The sequence below is a fragment of the Pomacea canaliculata genome, linkage group LG8, assembly GCF_003073045.1.
Source record: "Pomacea canaliculata isolate SZHN2017 linkage group LG8, ASM307304v1, whole genome shotgun sequence".
Taxonomy (NCBI): domain Eukaryota; kingdom Metazoa; phylum Mollusca; class Gastropoda; order Architaenioglossa; family Ampullariidae; genus Pomacea; species Pomacea canaliculata.
The window spans coordinates 9,470,604-9,488,392 of NC_037597.1; the positions used below are offsets into that span (position 1 = coordinate 9,470,604).

Below are 17,789 nucleotides of genomic sequence, written 5' to 3' on the forward strand. Positions count from 1 at the left end.
TAGGAGTACAGTAACAGACAAAAAAGAGAGAGGAGAAAGCAGCATCAGTTCCACAAGGACAGCTTTAATTTAGTTTTGCGTCTTAACCAAGTAGCATGATGGGCATTGTTTCCTTAGAGGGAAAGGCACGTACAAACACAAGGAGAGGAAGGGAGGAGTAAGAATGGGTCACACAATTTGACATGAGGATGTTATCAGTCTGGGTCAAAGGTTTGGCAAGCATTATTTCTGACTCACTATAAAGCCTAGTGCAGACTCAAGAGAGATATGATCGATGCTGGAATTCGAGCGAGCTATAATTATCTGAGTTGTTGAGGTGAGTGAAACAAAAGACCACATCATTAAAACCTAGCTTTCAAACCAATGATTATAAGCAAAAAATGCATCACTGAATTCCCCTGTGAAAAATATTAACATTTATATTAATATCAATAAAGAGAAAATTAATGTCCATGTAAGAAAATATGGGACCAAAGTAACGTTTAACACATTCAATGTCAATCCCTTAAAATGAATAGTCAGCTTTAAATTATGACACCTGACTACCTGCAAATCCTGGTGTCATCTGAAAATTTCTTTTGAGTGGTAGGGTTGCTCTAGTTGCCCATTTCAAAATAAATTTAAGGAATATCAAAAAATATTCTCCTGTTTAGACTATAATATTCTAAACCTCAAGCTCTGATGATAACTCATTGACAATTCCAGTTTTTGACTAATATCACTTTGTAACATGAAAGCAGGCAGATGGAAGCTGGATAAGGAATGTCAGTAGATTAATGAAATCAGTTGGACACATACAAATGCACCACCTTATGGCAATTGAAAGTGATGCCATCACAAGGTCAAATATATTGTATTTTTATCAATATAACAATCACTTGATGCTGCTTTGTTTCCAGAATTCTGAAGAGATGATCTCCCTTGCTTCAAATCAACAGTTTGGAGCAGTTTTCAAATTTCACAAGCAAGGATATTAAACTTTCAGCCACTCTACATGTGAGAAAGGTGTGTATATAAATTAGTCATTTCTCTAAAATTCCGACAGCTATTTCTGCAAGCTACAACCTAGCCTGTGAACAGGAAATGGCAAGATGCAAGACTTCCCTTTAAATATGTATGCTGACGGAGTACTTTCGAATAATGAAGTGAAGACAACAATTTGAAAGAAACCCACTGCTTTTATTACTAAGGATGATAAAATATTATTGTATCCAAACAATGTTTTGGTGAATATTGCTTTTTTAGAAAAAGACAAATATTTTCTGCTTCATTTAGAAATGTGTACATGCATAAATGCATGTGCATACACATGCATGCACACACACACACCCATGTATGCGTGTGCACACACACAATCACACCAAGTTCATATTATTTCACAATTGGCAAAATGAAGATGACAAAATAAATATAAACATGAGAAACTATTTCACATTTTTAAGTTCAAAAATATTTTATAAATAATCACAATTTTAGTTTTATGATCTAAATTGTGATATACTATAAACAATTTAATCTTCAAATTTAAAAAAGTTACTTTTGAAATCTTTATGATGGTCTTTGTGAAAAAATGCAGGTCACTATCTTTGAAATTGAAAAAACTGATTCCACACAAATTTATTAATTATTTCTTGTGGTTAGAAGTGTGGCTGCCAGTCTATATCCTGCTCCATTTCGCGCACATCGTAGCAGATTATCACATCACCCACTTGAAACTCAAGGTTTGGATCATCCACGTTTATTCCACATTCTCTGTCCATTTTGATGGATTCTACTTCCACCTTGAAGTGTTTCAGTGACTTAATCTCCCCTGCACAAGCATTAAATCTGGTTTAGACCAAATATTCACATATGAACAGAAGTCATTAAAGGTCTAATTGGGTGCGAACTGTGTTTTCTAAAGATTTGATAAAGCTCATGGCAAGATACTATTTTTTTTCCTAAATCTGGGTGAATACTTTCCTTTATTCTCAGGAAACAAACATCAACATTCACAGAATGAGGTCAAAACACAGAGGTCATGATAAGATAGCTTTATCCTGTGAATGCCTCAGCCAATAGCAGAGTGGGAACAAATGTCAATTAGGCATAATGTAACACCATAATTTTGACATTATTCTGCACATGGTAATTTTTGTAGTAGTATATCTTAAGAACAGAAGAGTTCACCCAGATTTGGGGAAATAGTATTTGTATTTGTAATTGCAGCTAGCATGTAATTCATAAAATTCAATAAATCAGTTTTCCTTTAAAAGAAGCATAATGTTGATGTTGCTTTCTAGATATACATATCATTATTTTGATTCAATGCAAATGAAATAATTAAGTTTGAACAGGGAGAATCACAGACTGATCAGCTAAGCCATAAAAGCACCAAATCAATATTTGCCTGTTTATGTTCTGCTTCTGAAACACATTACTACTTAATTCTTAGTAAATTTTTTCCACATTTATTTATCTTTAAATATGCATGTCCTTTTGTCTAGTTTAATGAATCATTCTCCAAAGCTGGGGCTTTTTGCTATGGGGCAGGACAAGTCAGCTTCGAAGTCAAATAGTTAAACAAAAATTGAATACTAAATGAACAGTCAAATGGAGAACAGACTATAAATAAATTTTAGCAGAATTTTAGAAACAGTGATTCACCTTGGTAAATGACCTCATCCATACGCAACACTTTAAAGTTCTTCTTTTTATTCAATATTCCCTTTGTACATCTGCACCCAGCCACACTTATCTTGTTCCGACCTTCTGTTACATGGAAAACCTGCAGAACCTTTGCTTCACCTGTCCAGTTATTAACAAATACCAGGATTAAAGAGCACTTATTAACAAATACTTAAAGAGTTCAAGAAAAGTTTGCACACAAAGGTGGTGAAATAAGCACACATACTAGAAATTTATAACAAATAACAAAAAGTTTCAGTTGCATGGATTCATATGTATGTTCCTATATAACATTTAACCTTACAAGCGAGCAAGAGTCACTGACACATCCACAGATATATGAGGACTCACCAATCACATCTTCCTCTTCCAAAATAGGCAAATGTGAACTAATTCTTTTTCGTAGATCATCAAACAGATGATAGATGACTTTGTGAATTCTTATAGGCACCTGCTTTGATAATGCAAGTTTGCTAACTGCTGCTGGCACCTCCACATTGAAGCCAAATATTTCACCTGCAGTTAAACCAATAGATTAACATGAACAGTTTCTAAAATTAATTTAAAAGATAAAATACATGGTAAAATGCATAATAAATGTAAGCAAACTTATTCATAAAGTGCTCAAAGCTAATGGAGTTAAAGCTTTCCATACACAAAAAAATCGGGTAAAAGCAATTGCAACTTAAAAAAAAAATACAACCAAAAGATTCTGTAAATGACCAATAATTCCTTACCTTTAAAGGCTTCTGCTAGTTCAACATCTGATTCCGTTATGCTGCCGACACCATAATGGATAAGATCTAGTCGACACTTTTTAGAGTTGTATGTGTCAAGTGTGTCTAAAATTGCCTCAAGTGATCCATCTACATCACCTGTTGTAAAGAGCAAATCTTTTTATGTTGTTTAAATACAAAGTTTATCCATCTGTTTAAAGAAAAGTTTTAAGTAAAATAGTCCTTTATAGAGAAAAAAAACTTCCATCTTTAAATGTTCAGAGAACTCCAGAAGACTAAGTCTACTGTGCACAGAGACACCGCAGAGATCTGAAGATCTTTTTTTCACTGGTGAATTAGTAGGCCATATCTCTGCTCTTAGATTCTGGTGAGTTAGACAGTCCTGGAAGCATTCTATGCCACATAATAGAAAAGACAGGAAAAATAATAACCGTGTCACATATACATTTGACATATTTTTTTACACCCAAGAGATAAAAGGGATGTGGGGGGGGGGGGAACCCAAATAATCATGAACAGTGTAAAAGATACCTTTTAGAACAAGGGAGAACTGAGGTCCTTCATGAGCAATAATAGCCTCTTTTGGCCTGGGGCCAGGATTTTTTCTAGCCCAATTGAAACCAGCTTCACGTCGTTGCCTCATAGCCTCACGGTGCTGCTGCTTCTGTTCTTCTCGATGCTCATTGATGACAACCTGGTCCTGCTCTAATTTTCTTAGTTCAGTCTGTTGCTGCCGCCAGTCTATTACACGTTTTAGGGTGGTCTAGCAGTGGAAATAGACATGCATACAGTTTAACACCATAAAGTGGTACAGATACAATGATATTTTGAAGAAGCATAAATATGATCTTGGTACCAACGTTAGGATTGTGCATGACAGTAAAAGCATCCTATATGGATTAATGCCAGGATCATGAAATTTGTAAAGTAGCTTATAACTGAGCAACTGATTTAACTAACCAGAAAAAATATAAAACAGTAGACATGAAAAATATCACCATTTTTTACTTGAAGTCGGCGTTTACTAAGGAAAACTATACCAAAGCAGACTTGGAAAAGAACAGTAGAGAGCGAGGCAAAGGACATCGGAACCACATGGGCCCAAATGAAGAGGGCTGCCCAAAACCAGGTCCGCTGGCGAGGTGTTGTTGCGGCCTTATGCTCCTCAAAGGAGCAGCAAGGAATAAACTAAGGAAAACTATGAAAGGACAACACGATACTGAATCAGAAAGTGCATCTACGTGTATGCATATTTGTGTGTGACTGCATGAATGGGAATATACATGATCACAGGTAACAAGTGACACTGTGAAGCTTCTTGTAAAGGATTACCTCTGAAGTAACTTCAAGAACCTCATCTCCAGCAGAAGGCAACTCTTTCCAGCCAAGGATTTCTACTGGGGTTGATGGCGGAGCTTCTTGCAAGGGTCTTCCAGTGTCATCAAACATTCCGCGCACCTACAGTAGTAATTTTAAGGTTCAAATGAAGCTGACAAATCCCATTTCTAATTCTGATTTCTTTATAAACCTTCCGTTAATCATAATAAAAGTAAGATTTCTATAGTGCATACTTACACTCATAAGAAGCATGCTTGTAGCGTTTAAAAACAAGACAAGAACAAAATATGAGGGGGGAAATTAGTGTTTTTATGCCAAGCCAGCTATATCACGGAAAGGCAGCCAGTCCTGTAAGCAGATGCCACATGCACAGAAAAAACAGCATGCTCGAGACAAGAGCTGAACCTAGGACAGCCAACCCTTACTGTGTTGGTGACAGGCACTAACCACTGCGCCATCAGACCGCCCGGAAAACATGTGAGAGACAGAAGCAACACATGAAGGATAAGAAGGATAAAGAGCAGTACTGATTATGAATACAAGCCAAATACAGAAAACCCAAAGAGGAACCAAGTAAACAGGACTGTGATTACTGTGATTCTGCAATGGAAGACAAGTAAGGAAGTAGTAATAAGTGGAAAAGGGGGAAAGGGTGTGAAAAAGGACTGGCATTGTGTGGACTGTTGTTAGGAGTAATGCTTAAGGAAGAGGTGGATTTTCAGCGCACATTTAAAGGATTCAATAGTGGGTAGGTGGTGGATATGGAAAGGGAGAGAGTTCCACTGTTTTGCTGCACAATAGCTAAAAAGCCTGTGACCATACACTTTCGTTCTGGTGAGAGGAATAGCTAGGAGATTGCAGTCATCTGGCTGGGACATAAGGATAGGGAAGTTCAGAGAAATAGGGCAAAGTCAGAAAAGAAATTAAAACATAGAAGGGACAGTTTGTACTGGATGCCAAAACAAAAATAAAGGAGTGATATGATCCTGTTTCCTAGCTCTAAGCACCAGACGTGCAGTGGAGTGCAGTGTACTATCTGCAGTTTATGAAGAAGGTATACAGGGCAGCCTACAAACAAGGAATTGCAGTTATCAAGTTGAGAAAGAACAAACGCACAAAAAAAAGTGTTGGTAGCACGCATCCCATTTCTACATTTAAAAGAAATAGGCATCAGAAATTGTTGGTGCCATCTGCAGTCCAGCTGGTCAACATCAGATGAATTGTCAGTGGCGTGTGATGTTGTTTAAGTGCACATGAATATCCTTGATGTAAGTTTGTTTACTTTTATATGTATGTCCCTTGCCCATAACACACACACAACACTAATCAGACAATATGTCAAACTGAAAATGTTGTCATTATAAAACCTCTATCTCTAAACCAATCTCAAATCAACTGTAAGATGACATTGCTGATCAAGGTAAAAAGGAATGATAAAATATTCAATACCTTGGCCCAAGCAGTTCCAGCAACTAAGTAAGTTCCACGTTTCAGTGTTCCTCTCTGTATTACTGCAGTGGCCAGCTTGCTGGTTAACATCACCATTAAAAATTAATAAAGCAAATATTACTTTATGAAGCGGATTTGTAGCAACACAAATGACTTTCCTTCTGGAACTGGTGATCACAGTTATGCACATTTCTAAAATTGTAATGGAAAGACTAACACTGATGACTTTAATCACTTTACTTTGAATTTCTTCTCTCATAAATCTTTAACGAACAGAAGATCTGCATTTCTAGAGATACAATTTCATCACAAATGAAGGATGAATAAAAAGGATGTCTGATAATATTAGTTTAACTCACCCTCTGCGACTGTCAACTTTGGCCTCAACAATGCGGCCTTCAATCAGACCTACAGGGTCTCCCTTGAGCTGCATTATTTCTGCTTGTGTAACGATTGCCTCTTGGAGCAGGTCTATATTAGCACCCTGAGGTTAATGATTGAAATAGATCAAGAATTGGACTGCAGTGATTGCTATTGCCATAAACAGTTACGGTAATTTACTGTGATTTCTTTAAAGGTCTAGTGGGGTGCTTTTTTTTAGGGGAGAGGGTCTTAAATGACTAGTTCAAGCTAAGTGTATGATGCCATTTTCAAAATCTGGCCTGATACAATATTCCCACATTTTGCATCAAACACAAACATTATCTCCCGTGAACTAGACATGTGGATGATAATTTTGAAGGAGGAACATTTTGTACAATAATCCCACATTAGTCGCTTAAATCTTTGACACATTGCTCACTAGCCTTCACCCCTGCTCATCCCCAAACAAAATATTTAACGTGCTACTTAAAGTACAACAAAAATTCTTGTAAAAATAATATAAAAATTGTCAAGGAAGCATTACCAACAAAAACACTTTTTAACTCACTGTCAAGGCTGAGATAGGAACTGCTTGTACGTCTCCACCAAACTCTTCTAGCACTAACTGTTGTTCAAGGAGCATGTGCTTAGTGCGCTCCTATAGAAAATAATAGTTCAAAATCCTGGAGATCAACTTTATCATGATATGGCATAAAAGGTATAAATAGAATCATATATGAAGGGTTTAAGAAATTCTTACTGACATGTGAGATTCAATATTCTGAAACACTTGTGGTCTGTGGTTGCTCTTATTAACAAAGTACAGGTAACAGTGACAATATCAAATTATATACTCACAATATTACATTTTATACTCACAATGTCTGCTTCTGGTTTGTCAATTTTATTTATGGCAACAATGATTGGAACTGCAACAGAATAAATCATGTGAAATGGGTTTTTAGAAAAACTATATACTTCTACCCCAATTATGGGCTTGACCTCTTCCAATTTTGTTATCATCTCATCCCTGTGTGTGCAGTATCTGATAAATACGAGCTTACTACAAAATAGTCTTCAAAGCAATGTTAGCAAGCTACATTCAACCTCAGTTTCAAATATCCAAACCCTGTTTCTCATGAATTTTTTTTTAAATAGAGCAAATACAAATGCTGTGACTACTTTGAACATGAAAATTTACAGCAGACAATAGGCACCTCTAATTTCAGCAACGTGTGATGTTTCATTAGCATCAACATTGTATTTCACTTTCAGAGATCTCTATTCTACAAACGTCAATGTGCTGATACCTGATCACTTTACTACTCAATAATAATAAAAACATAATATATCAATGCTTAATAAATCAAAATGATAATTTTTTGTGTTGAGTTAGCATATCAAGTATAAATATCTTCAACATTACAAAAGTGATTGGTCTAAATGGTTTACACAGAGCCACTCACCCCCAGCATCCCGGGCATGGTGAATAGATTCTATTGTCTGTTGCAAGACGCCATCATCTGCTGCCACAACCAGAATAATGATGTCTGTCAGCTGCGCTCCCCGTGCTCGCATGGCTGTAAAGGCTGCATGGCCTGGTGTGTCCAGAAAGCAGATGGACTCTCCTGTAGGGAGCCTCACTGCAAGATAACCCTCATTTAAACCCATGCAACCCTGGTTTTTATTAACTGCACTACAATCCTCACCAAATGCGCATATGCAGATGAATAAGCTGATGTGCATATATACACCATCTGTGGTATGACTTGTTAATATGAATAAGTAAAATGCAAATTAGGAAACTTTAAAATAAATATAGTAAAAAAAAGAAATGATGGTTAAATATTAAAGAGAAGTTTACAAAGTTTACCAGAAAAGGCTCCAATATGTTGTGTGATACCACCAAATTCTTGATCCACAATGTTGGAATGGCGCAGTTGATCAAGTAGTGAGGTTTTTCCATGGTCTACATGCCCCATGATTGTGACAATGGGAGGTCTTCGAACTAAAACTGCAGGGTCAGGTGGAGGCCTGTAAACGAATGAGGAAAAAATATTTTGGTGACAATATACACATGGACCTAGGATAAAATGAACTGTGAACATATATATATATTATGGAACTTGAATTTGAGAATATTAAGGTATGAGGGAAAGCTCATCTGTGATCTTCTTTATCATTGCAAAATATCTTTTTCTTAGGTTTTAGTCTCATGCTTTGCATGGACAGAAATCATCAGAATCTTACCTACAAAAAATATACTGAGTGGTAAGCAAAAAACACTTCAGTGTGAACCACTTACTGTCTTTCAACATCACCTTGTTCTTTCTCTTTAGTTGTTTTATGACGTGCCACTGTTATGCTGCGCATGCCAGACTTCTTCACTATTTCTTGGATTATTTTTATGTCATCAATTACTGAAAATAAAAACGTGCCATTTCTTTTTTCTTGGAGACAATTCATTTAGCAAGTTCTATGCTCCATATTTTGCATTCCAACGTAGCTTTAGATATGTGGATTTACATTTAGTATTTCAGGACCCAAATAAACTGGGCATCAAATGATTAAAAAGTATCTTATTGACATTAATCAGCTAACCGTACACTCTCGTCAACCTGACTTAAATGTAGTTAAACAAATGGCTGTTATCAAACAGTTTAATATCTATAAAAGAATAAGAGTAATAAAATAAACAGTCTTTCAAATGTGATAGACAATCTATTGCTGCATTTTACACTGTTACTGACAATAAATAAACTGAATTAAGTTTCATACATGCCTGATTTCTTATGATTATATTTGCCTCCTTCCTTGACAAAAGTCAACACCTCAAACACATGATCTGAAAATAATTGTAAAAGGTAAATGAATTTTATTTTAAAACCACATCAACAGGGGAAAGACGGACTGACATGACAGATACTGATGTCCTGTATCATTTCCACTCTAGTCACAAAACAATAGTTTACTTACAATTACTTCTAAAATATAGAACTGGGATAGTAATAATAACAAGTTAATTTGTAGAGCACAACATCTCAACTAAAAGGCTAGCTCATTGTGCTGAACAGGATCCAAGAAAAAGTCACAAAGATGTAGAAAGAACAATGTGAAGACTCACTGCATTCCAGGAGAACAGGTAATCACACTGCAGATTTAACAGTGACACTCCAAAAAACACAGGTTAGAGACAACAGAGAAATATTGCAAATATATTGAAAAGTCTTAAGAAATGTTAGCATACTAAACAGATGATCATAATTTCAGTTTATACACTGCAGCTCAAGAAAGCAAGTAAAGCATGCCAGAGTGGAATCCAAATACAAGTGGATAGTACAAGGAATGTTAAGTTGTTAAATGAGCATCTGATTCCTTCTGGTAAAGAACAGAAGAGAGCAAGCCAAAGGATGTCGGTACCACATGGGTCCAACTGAGGGGGACTGCCCAAAACTGGTTCTGCTGGTGAGGTGTTGTTGCGGCCCTATGCTCCTCGAGGAGTAACAAGGAATAAACTAAAACTAATTCATTTAGCATGAGCATTTACTAAGTGTGATCACTGAAATGCTGGCACTGTGGATCGGGAGATTGTGATGTACAATTCCAAGCGAGAAAGAGCTGAGCACAGTCAAGAAGACTGGCATGATGGTAATGCTTCTGATGCCACAAATCAGAGTCAGTATGCTTTTCTTTGTGAAAGAATATAAATCTTGGCAGCCTCTAAGAACTGGCATGCAGCTGCATTTTAATATTTTAGATATGACTATAACTTAACAGTTGGTTTGAGAAATGAAACAGTGAGTGGAGATGATTTAGGTCATCATCTATAATTTCAACACAACTTGCCATTTTCTGTTCCCTTTTCCTGTAAGTTCATATATGACACTTTTTAAGTTATAAGTTATCTTAAAACTCTGATGCAAAAAAGAATGAATAAGAAAACAATAATACGCATGTATTTTGTGTGTGAGTACTCTAGTACAGTCCACTAAATATGAGAACTCTAGTACAGTGTACACAATATGTAAATACTCTAATGCAGCCCACTTAATGTATGAGCAATCTAGTACAACACACGAAACGTGAATGAATACTCTAGCCTACTAAATGCAGAGACCATGTAACGCTTACCAGTGCCTTTGCCTAATGCTTCTCCTAACTCTGCTACTGTCATATTGTTGTGGACCTTTATCAATGGCAGCTCAATTGCTTTTTTGTTCACATTCACAGCTTTCACCTGCGAAGATCATGTTTAAAATAATTACAAGACAGTAGCAATATTATTAAAACATAGATATTCTGGCATATTAGAGATTGTGTATGCAATCATGCATCTGGTAAACATATGCATACACTCTCTTACTCACTTACAGACCAATCATGTTTTACAAAATGACCTTAATATAAACTGTAATACAGTACTTGCTAGAGAAAGTATTCAAATGGTGTGCAGGAGAAAAAGACAAGTACCACTACCATAAGAAAGCATTTTGTTTGTGGGTACAAGTAAAACTGCACTTAAACATTTAATACTATCAGAAGCAATCGTCAATGAATCACAACAATTATGTGTAAATAGAAAAGGTAAGATTAGAAGAGATGCCTCCGTATCTGGGTTTAGCTAGATGATGCCAGACTGCTAAAACTGTTGTTGACATTGTCTCTTACCAGCTTTTTCTTGGAATTTCTTGCTTTGGCTACAAATAATGTGTTTGATATATGGAGCCGCCGCCTCTGACACCATGTGAAATTCTGCTCTTGAACTGTTAAAAGCAATACTGCTGGCCATTGCTTTTTCAGAGAACACGGAGGGAAACCACATTGTATTCTAGGGTAGGAAATGAGCTGATGCTTGTTCATCAAACTCCATGCTTGAAGGAAGAGTCTACTGCACATGGTAATCTGTGTAGTAAATGATTTGAGATCAGTAATGTTTACTTATGCATCAATTTAAGAAATCTTATGTACATGGATAATGTGATATATGGATGTGATTGATTCTCACACCCTTCCTCATCGCTTCCAATCATTCGATAGTTACCACAAACACCCTTCACACATAATAAATGCAAAATTTGTAAAGAGAATACTCACACTCCTAAGGAGTATGCTCTGAACGCTTAGGAACAAGAACGAAACATGGATATCATACGAGGGACAGGAAAACAAACAAATAACATAAGAATTATAAAAGAATATACAACCGTACTAAAAGATGAATAAAATCAGACACAGAAAACAACGAGGAACCAAATAACAAGAACAAGAGTTGTAAAATGATATTGCACAAAAACGCACAACACTTTAAAGAAAGCAAAAAATTGTCCGCACTAGTAAAGAAAATGGATCGATCAGAGGATCGCTTGCTCGGCTGAACGAAGAAACCAAACTGAGTGGGTTCTTTTTAATGTTACTCCTGATTATTCACAAGAGTAACAATTTTGTTAGCAGCGATGGTCAGCATATTTACAAACATATCAAAAGATAAGCAGTATTAACATACATAGAATATACAAAGAACAAATCATCCTTTTCGTAACGCATAAACGACGTTTCCCTTCGGCAGCATAAACTTACTGACGCATACGACTACTGACAGAAAAGTCATCGCCATGAAAGTCATGTCTTACTCAAGGAGGCTGCCATCTTGGTGTCATTACCACACCGACACTCCATGGCTTCAAGCGAATCGTGCAAAGAGAAGGGACATTTCTTACTTATTTCGTGGATTTAATTATAAAATGAAAATCTTGCCTTTAATTTCAGGATTGGGGAGGATATAATATGTTTGGTTTGGAAACGCGCTATTTTCTTTTGCAGTAAAGATTGGCTACTTTTAATCCTGCTTATATATATATGACTCGGATACGTCCGTGACTTGGGCGTGTATGTTGGTTTAGAATTTGTTTGCACAAATACGATAGGTGTGGGGGAAGGATACTGAAGGAGATGGAGGGTATTGCCAGAAATGAACTTTGGACCATAGCTGCTACGGGAGGCAACGTCGTAAACCAAGTTGTACGTTTGCGCAAGAGTTGCTTCCCTTGTAACGCGTGACAGCGCTTTTCCTGTGGTTGCAAATAATTTTTTTTTTTTTTAACTGCGTTTTTATCACAGATACATGCAAATATATACAAAGCTAGACAGAGGATAAAAGAAAGAGAAAAACAGTACATTCATTTTCTGCAGGATTTATAGTTTCAGTCATAAACACCAGTTGTAACTTTCCTTGCAGTAGTGTGGGGACTTTCTTATATGAATACTATAAGCTGAGACTATAAACTTCCTGAGTAATGTTCCCTTCGGCTTCTCTATTGCTGTTTGTAAAAATTGTGTGGGTGAAGGCTTCACATAAACATGGTTATAGCCATTCTCAGCTGGCACAATGTGCGTGTGCATGCACGTAGATTTATAGGCTGTAATATATTTCAAGTAACATAAATTCAACTGAGCAATTAGTCAATGTATGATAACACTGTACGTCATACTGCTTGCGGTTTTGCTTCCATTGTATCCTAATCCTGAGATATTGTTGGGTTGACCGTTTTGGGTTGTTTGACCATGGGAACGGATGCATTGCACAATGTGAAACCCTTCTTAGTCTCAGCCTGTAGATTCGAAAACAGCAAATATATATATACATGTAGTAGCATTTATTACACTGGCCAGCAATAAGGTATAGTGTATGACTTGGGTTGCTGTATACAGTGAAGTGCTAATAGAAGGTGATCTTTTAAGAAAACAATCTCACTGAAACACGTCTGGTCCATGCAATTCAAGAAGATCCCTTCCAACAAAAGACTATGATCGAGACTTCTTCGGAAGTTCTTCCTAAGGAAAGCTGCTGACAGAACACGTGAGAGGGTTGTAACAGAGGAAGTTGCATGGAGATTAATAATTTAAAAAAAAAAAGCTGAGAAAGAAGTCCCACACACGATCACCGCCTATTGTGATGAGGATTTTTTTTATTAGTTCAGTGGCCATGGCAACATCAATCAGCATTTAGCGGAAAAGAGGATGGACGTATGTGCGGGGCTTATTCTATAGCATTCTGTCACTCCTACAAGGTTCACGATTTCAGCTTCATTGACGTGGATAAAGAGCGATTTGAATCAAAGAGAAGTTCTGAGTCTGACAAAGTTGTTCTCAGTTGCCTGCTTCTGCCGAATTAATAATTTTATTAAGTGGGTGGCAGAAACAAAGGAAAACGATTAAAGCTTAATGCTTGAAAGAGTCCGGCACGGTCTGTCTTTGTATGACTCTTCCACCTTTCCTTTATTTTGTTTTCTTTCGCGTGTGTGTGGTCTGGTCGCAACTAGTGAAATTAATCTATTATTTTTGTGTTTGTTGATATATATATATTAATGATTTAGCAAACATGTCAAGGCGAAATTTAAAGGCAAAACATCACTTCATATTCTTTTATTTCTGTAAGGATGTGGCCAGTAATAAAAAACATATTTATTGTGCACTACTCGCTGATCGGTGGTTACACGGATGCCGGGGTCAGCCATCAGTTACTTTTGCTGAGACATGAGCGTGAAGAGAAAGAGTGAATAAGCCTGTATACTGCATTGCCGCAACAGTCAACGAAGAAAGGTGGGAGAAAAGTTAATAGTATCTTCTTTTCAGACAGTAAATACCTAAAAACTAGAAGAACAAATATTGTGGTTATGTTGTACGCGACACGAAGAGATAACGAAGTGGCTAACAACCTGAACCCCCACTTCCGCTTTAACCACCAACGAGCGTGTACTGCGCATGCGCTGAATAATTGATGACATACCCTCATTTTCTGAGATGTTCTCTGTAATTTTCTGTAATTACCTGAAAAGTATCAGATCTAGAAACTTTTCTCTTATCGTCCATCAACAGAACGCGGAGCATTCAGTGGAATGCACGAGACCGAGGTAGAGTGAAGGTTACACTGTTGAGACAACACGGACTATCAGTCGTCTCTGCACACTGAGAACACGCTAAACGTCCACATTTACGTCGAACCGAGGTGATAAGCCACGTGGCAGTCACGTGGTCTGAAGCTGATCCTCTTCTTCCTGCAGGACCTCCTCATATACCGAAGGGCCGAGCTGTGCAATCCGCATGAGGCCCCTGCAACACATGAGCACGCAGTTCATCATTCGGGACAGTAGTTGCACACGTGACCTGCATGCAGGTTAATTATTTTTGTAAACAAAAGTTCGTTTAGATAAGGACATTAAAACGTTTCAACGTGGTTAGTTTACCCGGTCTCATAAAACTTGAGTGAATTGCACTTACAGAATGATGAGGATGCAGAAGGCCAGGCCGGCCGCCATGTACAGGAAGACAGCTCCGCGCATGTAGGAGAGGGTGGCGCTGTACAGCGTGTTGTAGGCTGTAGTCGATGCTATGCTGCACACCGTCTCCACCACCGCGATGCTGGTAAACAGCGCCCCTGGGTGGCAAGCAAGGGCAGGCAAACATCATTAACACCTCAGTCCATGCCACGTACTCTTTATTCACTGTCTTCTACTTTACGAAACCTGACTGATCTTTTGAACCCCATTGACCAATCTCTGTAAGTAATTCAAGGCGGATAACAAAACGATTACAACGACGACGACGATGAATACCTTGTTTTTGAGGACCTGCCATACTGGACATCAGAGAGCGGACGATGGGGGAGATGAGGGGTGAGATGAGACCGGCTGGTATAGCTGTATCAGACACAAGATTAGTAAAACACTTCACACCTTCATGCTCTGTCAAGCATGATCATGAACATTATCATAATGAACACCATCTATCTATCCCCACAAACCCTACATGACCCCACTAATTCCATCATCCCTCTTCCCCATAGTGCAAAATACCCCCACGGTGGAAGCACTTTCCTACTAAATGATTTTTTTCGTTCTTCCGGTCTGCTTGCTTGTTTGCGTTCTTTTCTGCCTCCTGGACACACACACACATCTCCATCCCTTACACAAGCACAGCTTTATAACATGATACTGTGTGTTATAATCACTACTCCCGCCGTGAGCACTAGGACGCGTGTACTTACTGCCGTACATCATGGCGGTAGTGGAGGACAAGCCCTCGATAACCAGTGAGCCGGCCAAAGACATGATTGCGAGGAGTAGGATGACGGAATCGGAGAAAAACACGTGCATAGTCTTGAGGCCGATCAGCCTGGAGAAGGATTGGGTGGCCGTTCCAGCAGCCCCGTACACCCCGAACTGCTCAGGGTCCCAGCAGAAGGGCGGCGCCAACAGGTAGAGGGTGAAGACACCGCCATGGCCGGCGGTACACACGGTGATAACAGAAAGGAGAAGCAAGGAAAGAGTGAACTGGAATCGCTTCCACTTGGGGCCTGCTATGTAGAAAATGAAAATGTTCTTGACGGACTTGAGTGGGTTGGGGCAGCGCGGCTGCTTCTCACGGTCCTGCAGCGGCACAGTCTCGGGCACAGCGACGACGCAGACGAGGAACGAGGCGAGGTAGAAGAGGGCGGGCAGGAGGCTGGCGTTGAAGTAGCCAAAGTTTTGCAGAAGGTAGCCGGACACTAGCTTGCCCACTACGGCGGCAATGGCAGTGACGAACTCCATCACGGCGATGGCCATGGTGCGGGATTTGCTGGGCGGTGTCAGGTCGGCGGTGACGGCGAAGATCCCCATCGACAGGGCGCAGTAGGACCCCGTGATGCCGTGCAGCGCCGCAACCAGGTACAGGAAGCGTACGTCCAGGTCGAACCACATCATCAACAAGTGGTACACATGGTCCAGCAGGCTGGCCAAGCTGGGCAGCACCAGCAGCAGGCTCCGCCCCTTGACGTCGGACAGGGCGCCCATGAAGAAGGCGGCCACGATCATGGTGCACGTGCCAGTGTAGAAGACGTACAAATTGAAGGCCGTCAACTGCTTCTGGGCCTCGTCCTCCTCCTGGTTCGTGGCATTGCTAACGGTAGAGCTGCAGACTGAGGCGTTGTTGGTGGTGGTAACGGTGGAGTTGACGTCGCCATCACCCACGTACATGCGCTGGAAGCGGTAGTTCATGTACTGCGAGCCGATGGAGCCGCTGGTGTTGGTGGCCACGTCCCTCAGGAAGAGGAAGATCAGCAGCGCCAGGCGCGCGCGGTGCGGGGAGTAGGAGCTGGTGTGTCCCTCCAGACTCTCACGAGATCGCAGGCGGTAGGACGGCAGGTTGTGACCCCAGCGCCTGCCCACGCCTCTTAGGGTCAGAGGTAAAGACGCGATCTCCGCTCGCCCGTATGCAGAATGCGCAAGGAGAGGAGGACCTCTGCAGGCTTCTACGGGTGGAGTTAGCAAGTGGTTGTCTTCTCCGAAGTGAGTTTCTTGCTCATCTGACAGCAGTCTTTTTATGTCGGCCATGGTGGTTTTCCTTTAACCTTTTCAGCTACAGAACACTTTCAGGACACTTTCTTTGAGCAAACCTTGACCTTAGAGTAGTGTCAAAGAGAGTTAGGGTTAGAGAATCGGCATCTGATTAGTCCAAGGTGACTACACGCCCAGACTAGCACCGGACTGCAAGTCTTTCACTCCCTGCCCATGAGAGCTGCACGCGCACAGTCATGCGAGATGGCCATTACCGTCTGGAAGATCATCAGAACCTCAACATTCAGCCCTCGATGCTAAACCTCACCCATCGTTAAATAACTCAGATCTGCTCTGTCTAGCGGCCCGCTACAGTGTAATCGCACTGGGCAATGTTTATTTTTAGTTATCTGTTTGATGATAGGCAAGAACATGTAATAAAAAAAAGTAGACCACGTGGGACCAACGCTTAACTTTACTATTCAGATACTCAAAAGCCAGGCTCCTCCTAGTCACGACTCGTGCTTTTGTCAGTGTGTTCGTCACTTGTTGAAAGTGACTATGCTTCTCTAATAGTCATTTATATCTACAACATCCTTTTGTTGACAACGTGTTGTTTGTTTTTTCATGTCATTCTTTTTCCGTATTTGTTTCTAATGACTCTCTACGACCCTCCAGCGTAAATGAAGGGAATGGCAGCATGATGCTAGACCAACTGGCGGGTCAATGCCAAGTAGTGAACATTCACTTGGTGAACAGTGTAGCGGATAAGGTCAGCCGTCCAGTCATTTCAGAATGGAATGACAAGTGCACCTATCTTTATGATACAGCTTACTTTGCGTGTTGTGTCGCCAGCCGTGCAAATGTGACTGTTGATTGTATTTCACACACTTGTAAACATTCTGCCATCATCTAACCTTTG

General features: G+C 39.4%; 2 protein-coding genes and 1 long non-coding RNA gene across 6 annotated transcripts; 1 reads left to right on the forward strand and 2 right to left on the reverse strand.

Annotated features, from left to right (window-relative positions):
* Nucleotides 1-2: 2 nt before the first annotated feature.
* LOC112570756 lies at nt 3-1,216 on the forward strand. The gene is made up of 2 exons (XR_003100692.1): nt 3-316; nt 900-1,216. It is a non-coding gene; the product is annotated as an uncharacterized LOC112570756 (long non-coding RNA).
* On the reverse strand, nt 1,159-12,241 carry LOC112570752 (translation initiation factor IF-2, mitochondrial-like). 4 transcript variants are annotated; one of them, XM_025249350.1, is made up of 17 exons: nt 12,132-12,241; nt 11,223-11,456; nt 10,686-10,791; nt 9,337-9,399; nt 8,860-8,974; nt 8,428-8,588; nt 8,021-8,197; nt 7,434-7,483; nt 7,123-7,212; nt 6,551-6,675; nt 6,192-6,270; nt 4,737-4,862; nt 3,936-4,167; nt 3,405-3,542; nt 3,019-3,183; nt 2,647-2,787; nt 1,159-1,810 (listed from the first exon to the last, which is right to left on the reverse strand). In XM_025249350.1, the coding sequence occupies exons 2-17, from the start codon at nt 11,448-11,450 to the stop codon at nt 1,638-1,640; spliced, it is 2,169 nt and encodes a 722-aa protein (XP_025105135.1). In that variant the 5' UTR covers nt 11,451-11,456; nt 12,132-12,241; the 3' UTR covers nt 1,159-1,637. The 4 variants fall into 4 exon arrangements, with proteins under 4 accessions (XP_025105135.1, XP_025105137.1, XP_025105136.1 ...); XM_025249352.1 differs by having other exon boundaries at nt 12,185-12,227; XM_025249351.1 differs by having other exon boundaries at nt 12,058-12,196.
* Nucleotides 12,242-13,915: 1,674 nt separating this feature from the next.
* LOC112570591 (solute carrier family 46 member 3-like) lies at nt 13,916-17,199 on the reverse strand. The gene is made up of 4 exons (XM_025249110.1): nt 15,598-17,199; nt 15,167-15,250; nt 14,832-14,988; nt 13,916-14,663 (listed from the first exon to the last, which is right to left on the reverse strand). Exons 1-4 carry the CDS (start codon nt 16,922-16,924, stop codon nt 14,579-14,581), a joined length of 1,653 nt encoding a protein of 550 aa, XP_025104895.1. The 5' UTR covers nt 16,925-17,199; the 3' UTR covers nt 13,916-14,578.
* Nucleotides 17,200-17,789: the final 590 nt, after the last annotated feature.